At 38.2% G+C, this 8,251-nt stretch overlaps 1 protein-coding gene across 1 annotated transcript in view; it reads right to left on the bottom strand.

The window, feature by feature from the left end:
- Positions 1 to 2,507: 2,507 nt before the first annotated feature.
- Positions 2,508 to 8,251, bottom strand: part of LOC116689960 (uncharacterized) — a 7,807-nt gene continuing 2,063 nt past the window's right edge. Inside the window, exons 2-6 of the mRNA XM_032516704.1 lie at positions 7,582 to 7,985; positions 7,268 to 7,424; positions 5,714 to 5,833; positions 4,883 to 4,973; positions 2,508 to 4,334 (exon numbers count right to left, since the gene is read on the bottom strand). Of these exons, the coding sequence (XP_032372595.1) occupies positions 4,136 to 4,334; positions 4,883 to 4,973; positions 5,714 to 5,833; positions 7,268 to 7,424; positions 7,582 to 7,985 (971 nt within the window). The 3' untranslated portion in view covers positions 2,508 to 4,135. The remainder of the gene's footprint in view (positions 4,335 to 4,882; positions 4,974 to 5,713; positions 5,834 to 7,267; positions 7,425 to 7,581; positions 7,986 to 8,251) is intronic.

The raw sequence follows: 8,251 nt of genomic DNA, 5'->3' as shown, positions 1-8,251 counted from the left end.
CATCTCCAAATTTTGTACCTTTTTCACAGAATGTCACTTAGAATGTTTGATAACGAAAGTGTTAAAATTCTGGAAACTGTGAAGCTTTTTTCCCCGGAAACCTTATGACTAATTGTAAATGTATTTCTTCTTGTACTTCTTGTATAATTTCTTCGTCTGTATTGCTCCGTATGTCTTTTTAATTTCTACACTTGATGTTCATGTGCTATTATTATTTGCATTTTGTTAATAAAAACAAAAGTTTCACCTTTGGTACTAAATATTCGTCTTTTTTTAAGTTTGTTTTCAATTCCTTATTTGTTCTATCCTGAACTGTTTGCGCTCCTCCCTTGGTTTCCCCTGGGGTTTATTTCATTGTCCTCCACCCCCCAGACACGGTGGTGACATAACCGTTATGTTTTTGGCTCAGTTTACCTGTCTGTGTCTGTCTGTTTTGGCATGGATCACATCAACTATCTTTAAACCCATGACATCTCCTGAAATGTGCAGTGCAGAATCAAATATATTTTCCTGTTTTTTTTTTGGACCAACAATAATCTATCCAAAAAAAGAAAACTTTCCATCCAACACATTTCTTTTAATCTTTACTGGTTTCTAAACTATCATTGCAATGTGCAATTGCAGCCAAAGTAAGACTGGCCAGGCATGTATCCACCCCAAGCACTTCCACATAATGTGACTGCATTTCATCCTTCAACCGCTTTTAGATGTAATGGGGACTCCAAAGGTTTATTCATCGCATTCCAAACTTTCACAGCTTCAATTTTCAGCAATAAAAACCAATGCAACAACCATGGCTAACTTAAGTGTGCAAAAGTTTCTGTGAAGTATTGACTAAAATTGCTAATGACATGGCTTGGTGAGCCTCCATGACCACACAAAAAGCTGCTATAGTTTGTTTTTGCAGTTTAAGAGTTTATGCATTTAAAAAAAAAATCTTAAATGTTTTATGTTGGGACTAAGAAATTGTGACAGTGACATCCACATTAAAAAAACAAAACAGTGGTGTTAATATATATATATATTATTTCCGTTATCCTTTAACCAATGACTGTGATGAAGACAGATTTAAACAAAAACAACAAACCTGTTCTCACAAAGCTGTTGGTATGTTTCTTTCTAAAATTTGAAAAAAAACAATGAAGAGTATTCATTATGTATTGCTGAGGAAAAAAATAAAAGATGCCAAGTAGACTAAACTAATCCAGGGTTCTTAGAACACATCTGTTTATTGTTGCTCTTGTTCATCCACCCTGTCTATTCCCTTTAATCTAAGTCTCATACTCAAATGTCATCCACACCCCTTCACGAGGCAAAGGGATTTTTAAAGTTTTACTTTTGTTGATTGGCATTTAAATAGAAAACACTTTACTTTTCTCCAAGGTCAAGATGGCCTAAAGAATTCCGCAGCATCAGGCAACTGTGTAATGTGGTTAGGGATGAGCGGATATAACTGTGGTTACTTTGAACTTTTTACGGTGTCCAGGCTCTGAGACATTATACAAGAGATTTTGTAATTCTCTCATGTCACAAAACAAAAAAGGACAGCAATACAGCCAACGGTTTATTCCTTAAGTTTAGAGCAGGGATCACTAAATCAATACTACTTGGAAAAAAAACAAAAACGTCATAAAAGACGTTTTATCAGAATGAAGAAACCACAGACTGAAACCAGATCTGCTAGATATTGAGAGTGCTAAGTGTATCCTCTCACACACACACCTTTTATTCATACTCCCACCATCATCAGACATGTCTGGGCACTTACAGTACAGCCTGTCTGTATTTTGACGGTAACGCTTTCATTATGATTTCAGTTTGAGCACACTGGATTTGAAAAGAAAGATTGACATCAGCATTAATGATGTTTGGGAGTGTTCACATAAACCACATTAGATGCACACTGTGGTCCAGTGCAGTGGAGAGGGACAATGCTATGGTTATAATCCCTACTCTATTCACCCTACACTCAAATTAAGGTAATATGAAATTTACACATTTTTATTTCAAAACCAATGGAGTACACAGCCAAAACAAATAAGAAAATTTGTTACTTTTAAATAAGAATCAGGCATGATCTGTGTTGCAGCTCTTTATCAAAATATAAGTACAGTATAAAGTTATCAAAGTATGATAAACCTTATGTCCTAATGATATAGTTTACACACAGATTCAAGGCCAATCACACACAAATATTAAACAATTGTTGATGCTAAATGATTTCTTTGCACCAAAAAAAATGTAATAGTGAAAGAAAGAAACTAATGTTTTGCTCATCGGGCATTTGGATGTGCTTTGAAAAGGTGAGGGATGCCATGCCATTTACAGGGTGCTGTGCTGTTCATTAAACTTAGTGCCCTCTCATTAGTATGAACACTACCAGCAGGGGAGACAGAGTCAGCTCTAGGTTTGCTGTGCTAAAACGTATATGAAGGCACATTTAACAGAGGCAGAAGTACTTGAACTAGCCTACCCATCAACACCCTTGCCCCTCCCAAAAAACAGCCTTTGGTTTTCTGTTGTAAACAGGTTCTTCCCATTGGGAGGTTTCCGTGCCACAGGGAATGTCATGTTCTCTGCAAGCCTGATCATGATAATAAAAACAGTACAAGTCAACTGTGTGTGTGTGTGTATATACAGTATATATATATATATACACAGTGTATGTCCAATTTTATTTGCTAGTACATAGTATGAAAATACTTTTTTTGTTAAAAGACTAACACACTGCACACATTTGTGGATTATCAAGATGCCACATACAAATGCAAAAAGTTAATACTGATAGTTAACAAAACAATCTCCACTGGAGGTTCTGGATAAAATATCACACGGCTTCTCAGTGAAATGTTAAGACAGAGGTCCCAAAATGGAAAGAGTTCAAACATCAAGGTTAAAAGCTCAAGTGGACCTTAAGGGAAGATTGTTTCGTCAACTGCTGTTTCCAAGGAGATTTAATAGGTCCAGGTTGGTTATAAGCACTGTCTCTATTAACAATTTTTAATTAATAAATGTTTATGTAATGTCAGTACCAAGCAAAGTGCATTACAGTAATGAAATATACTGTGTCAGTCAGACTACAGACATGTCCTACGTATATCTTAACTGCTTTATATAGTTATTACATAGAGTACACCCTAAATAATACAGAATAATGTTAGGAGAACAACTTTCATCAATCAGTGTTTCTTGCAACACATCAAAGCTGCAACACAATTGTATTATCCTAAAATAGCAAGAACAGTGATTCAACTTTATTTTTAGTATCAAATTGGAACAAGAGTTATCTCAAGACACTTTACACATAGAGTAGGTCTACACCACACTCTATAATTTACAAAGACCCAACAATTCCAGTAATTCCCCCAAGAGAAAGCATTTAGTGCGACAGTGGTGTGGAAAAACATCCTTTTAGGGAGAAACCTCGGACAGACCCAGGCTCTTGGTAGGCGCTAATTACCATTAAGGGTGCGGGGTCTCAGGAGCCAATGTATATTGTGGTATGTTGTAAGACATCATGTTAAATGACAGATAAACCATGTCAAAAATGCATGCAGACATTCAAAAAATGTCTATCTAAAGAGATATCTGAGCTAATCCCACAGCACAACACTGCCTTGAGAAATTGGGGCTAGATGATAGTTTAGACCAAACAAAAATTAGGTTCCTTAGTATTCATCTAAATAAAAGCCTAAGCTATTGTGTACATTGTTGAGCCCTTGAATTTTCCCTATATAAAGTCAAAAAACAATGACTCAATTCCTATTTGTATTACTCTACTTTTTTTTTTTTTTGTCTTTTCATCCAACAAACACTACCTCAAAGCTCAAACAGCACAAATCAGGACTCAGTATTTTGGAAAACTTATGATCCTACATACTCAACCTTTTCTATTCTGGCCGCTTCACAACAGCATTCATCTTCCCGTGGCAGCTAAGTCTTACAGAAAAGGTCTGATACTGATCCATGAACTTTCCCTTTTATGAAACCATTTGATTACTGTCATTTCTATGCCAACAGAAACAACAAAAAAACTTATTTGGCCTTTTGTCCTCCATTAGACACACATAACCTTGCCCAAGAAACCATGCGTGCTTGCATAAACACACCTATGTTCAAAGATACAGTACAGCCTTCAGGCCTCGTAAAGAGGAGTGACAGTCCCATCTTTCCACTCAATCAGGATTTCTCCTCGTTGTAAAGTGGGGGAGGAGTGGGGGAGGCGCATGGCATGCTCTGTCAACGGGGCTCTTTCACTGGCTGCTGGGGACCCAGGAACACTCACCTCTGGCCTCGGAGTGTATGACTTCAAAACACACACCACCTTCTTCCTCCTGGCACAGCAAGACAGAAAAAGGACAGAAAGTGGGTACAACATGTTGCTTTGTACCACAGCTCCTTGAAATGTTATGCACAATATTTCTTCCATTCTCTCTATGTTCTTTTTTTGAATTTCCTTTTGAATTGAAGAGATTTGTATTGGATGTGGGTCTCTAAAGTGGAGGGTTAGGTGGACCTGTTATGTCTTTTCAGTGTGGCCCTTATCCGCCTTCTCGTTTGTTTCATGTTCTTGTGTTTCAAAAAACGTATTACTCTGAAATGTCAAATGTTGTGAAATGCCGATTGCACATCACACCAAAGTGATGCCTAAAGTTGATAAGACTAAAAAACAAACAAATGCATTCCATTAAATTAAACAAACAAGCACATCGTAGCCTTAGAGAAGATTGTCTCTTTTACCATATACTTAATTGATAAGCAAAATGATAATACATTTATGGAATGTCAATCAATAAATGAATGAAGCCACTTATCTTTTCAATAATAAATATTTATGAAGAAAAATATGCACTTTTGTGTGTATTGTGTGTGTTGCCCTCACCTATTGGCGTAAGCACTGAGGATAAGAATCACAGTCCCCAGGACCAGAGCCAAAGAGCTTAGTACCAGCATGGTTATCTTCCAGCCCATCCCTATGTACACACACCAAGCAACACCTCATTTTGTGTTTACCTCTTTCTAAGTTATAATTCTTTTTCATGCATTTGTTAAATTTCTGTCAAGACTGAACATAAAATATTACGCCCATTTGAAAGACTATTGCAAACATTGGAACACACCCAGCATGAACTCTGCTCTCAGTTTCACATTCCTCCACCTCCACCTAGTGGTGGAAAAGTAACATCTTTAAGTCACATTACCGAAGAAGGAACATTGAGGCACAGCCGAGAGAGAGAGAGAGAGAGAGAGAGAGAGATAGAGAGAGAGATTTCTTGATCCCAATAAAACGGGAAATTACAGTGTTGCAGCAGCAAAAGCAGTCACACAGCACAGAATATAAATATAAATTAAATACTAGGATACAATATAGAGTACATACATATGTTATACATGAAATAATAGTAGGAATAAAATACAAAAACAAATATTTGAATATATACAAGTTGAGAATACAAAAATGTGCAACCGCTTAAATAGTATGATATCATGTAAACAGACCAATTGTGCAGGTTGCACTTAGTGCAGTATTGTGATGTCTCAGAGTCTTTTCTAGCACCCAGTGAAAGTGAAAAAGTTGTATTGCCTATGGTAGGAATAATTTCCTGTAGATTTCCTGTGGTTTTCCTGTATGCCATAACTTATTGCGCAATGAAATATTTCCACTGATAAAATTAGACTTACATTCAATATTTTATGGATTTACCAAACTTACCGTAGTCCGTACGGAAGAAAATCATGGCGGGTTCTGCAGGTGATTTGGTGCTAAGGGCCCAAAAAGGCACATCCATTACTGGGTATGCTTCTGTAACCTCCCCGGCCATAATGCCTCCAACTGGAAGTGGAGAAAAAAGAAACAACTAAACAACAACACAAGAAGCAAGGACCAACACTCAAAATTTGTGGTTTGAGGTCTTTAGGCCCTTTTAATGAAAGAAGTGATAGTTACTGTATGTTTGTCCATCTTTAGTAGTGAGACGGAAATCAGTTCACGCAGGACCAGCCCGATATAAAGACAACATGAATCAGCATTGTGGCCCTGCTGTGCTGTTGCTTCCAGGAAATAACCGATTCAAGTCAAACATGGCGTGACTAAATTAGATCCTCAGGCTAAACGCATTATTATCTAAGATACAGGACATCATGCAACTTATCAGATATAACACAGACTTTTAAAACACTAAAAAATATCTCTACAAGTGCTCATATTATGCTTTTTGGCTTTTCCTTTATCCTTTTTTTGGCATTTAATAGGTTTACAAAGTGAAAAAGCCCAAAGGGACTTACTATCTCAGACAGAAAACACTGTTCACAAACTGCACGAAACAGCTCTGTTGTAGTCCAGCCTTTACTTCCGTGACAAACGTGCGTCACTTTGTAACACACGTTAAAATGCTCGCCTAATTGCTAGCGTGGCATTCCCTCAAACTCTGCTTCTGACTGGTTAGTTGTACTTACCTAGCTAATTATCTGAAAATGAATATATTATGAGCACCCTAAAAGAATATATTTGTGGTTTTGCATGTTTTAGCCCTCAGAGTATAGGTTCCACACATTTAATCTTCTTAATGTCAATATAAAAAAAAAAAAATATTAATGAAAAAATAAATATAAAATATGATTTTGCTATGGTGTGAAAAACTTGCAAACGGTTTCAAAATGTTCTTGGAAGAAGTAACCCATCACAATGAATGGTAAGATGGGTTCCTGTAAAGGCTCATAGAAATCCAAACATTCAAGCTTTGAGGATCAGCAGCCCTTTCAATGCAAGAAAAAAGACTAGATTCATAATCCTTTTAGCTGGAGAGATGCCAGTTCACCTCTTGGCCGCTGCCAGGTGCTCTTGAGCAAGGCAGAGTGTAAATTGTAATTTCCTCACTGGGGATCAATTAACAGTATAAATTATTAGGATTTAAAAATTGTTAACAATAATGTCAAGCATTCACACTGTTACTGATGAAGTTTGTAATTAAGGGGGGATGCAAAGCTACTGGCTGGCTCTTTATGTTACTTTTATTAGAGTCACACATATTATTCACTCTGCAGAGGTGATTGGCTGCAACCTGCCGTTCCTGCAGGACCTGTACCCTGCTAGAACACTACGACTGTGTCCCTGGACACAAACCCTGCACACAAACTATAAAACACTTTCCAATCAGGACCAAGACCTCATGCCACTAAAACATCCCACAGACACAGAATATAAACCTTCTGATTCTGTCAGAAGACAACATTCAGTAAACTACTACTAGATTTGTCAGGTCCTTACATTGATCCGCCTGTCTTTGTATATCAGAGATGGCACTTGGAAAAATCCCAGGTTCCAAAGATTTACCCAGATGGTGATGAGATTGGTGTTGGTTATGTTTGCTGGCTCTCCCGTTGCATAGTGTCTCGTTGTCAAGTGTCCGCCACCTGCTGCCAGGCTGGTAGAGAAGGTGAGCCAAAAGAACATTCAGCTAGCATTAGACATTTTATAGACTTAACTCTAAACATATTCTACAAAATATATATCCTCCCAAATTTTTAGATCTGATAAAGGTAATCCGATCAAGATACTATCAGATGTCACACTATTCTTACCTGCTTATGTTCCCTCGAAAGGAAGACCAAAGTAGATTCTTGTGTGGCACTAAGATGTAGCCCCCTTCCTATCAAAGTGAGGTGTCCTTTTTTGGAACAGGACCATGCCTGGCTGCTTGCCCCTCTGCCTGTACCCACCCATGCCACTCCGGCATCAGACTCGTCACTTCCAGCCAGAAAGACGCAGCGCTGCAGGAGGACACCTTCATACTGCTCTCCTGGTGCAGTCAGACACTCCCCAGTGTGGTGATTGCTGAGAGCTTGGCTCTCTGGTAGCCAACGCCATTCTTGTAGGGCCAAATATGGGCTGCAGTCACCCAAAGATACTCTGCCTCCCAAAGTTCCTTCGTGCACCTGCAGACATTTACCCAGCAGCTTGTTCTGAATCTTTAAGCCACACACCTCTGTGGAGGGAACATACGAAAATGCCTCGTTACTCATTATTATAACGTTAAACTACTCAGCCACCGTTGCTATTGGGGAGCTAGGTGTAAAGGTAGAAACTTAATTAGGTTAAAGTCATTAAAGGTGCTCTAAGCGATGTCTCGCATGTTTCAGGCTAGAACATTTGTTGTCACATACAGCAAACATCTTCTCACCTGAGCTGCCTGTCCCCAGAAGGGCACTGTAAAAAAACACAGTCTCTGTAGACAGCCCAGGGTCTACAAAC

The sequence above is a fragment of the Etheostoma spectabile genome, chromosome 5, assembly GCF_008692095.1.
Source record: "Etheostoma spectabile isolate EspeVRDwgs_2016 chromosome 5, UIUC_Espe_1.0, whole genome shotgun sequence".
Taxonomy (NCBI): domain Eukaryota; kingdom Metazoa; phylum Chordata; class Actinopteri; order Perciformes; family Percidae; genus Etheostoma; species Etheostoma spectabile.
The sequence above is the reverse complement of the archived record's forward strand: the minus strand, read 5'-3'. Positions and strand labels throughout refer to the sequence as shown.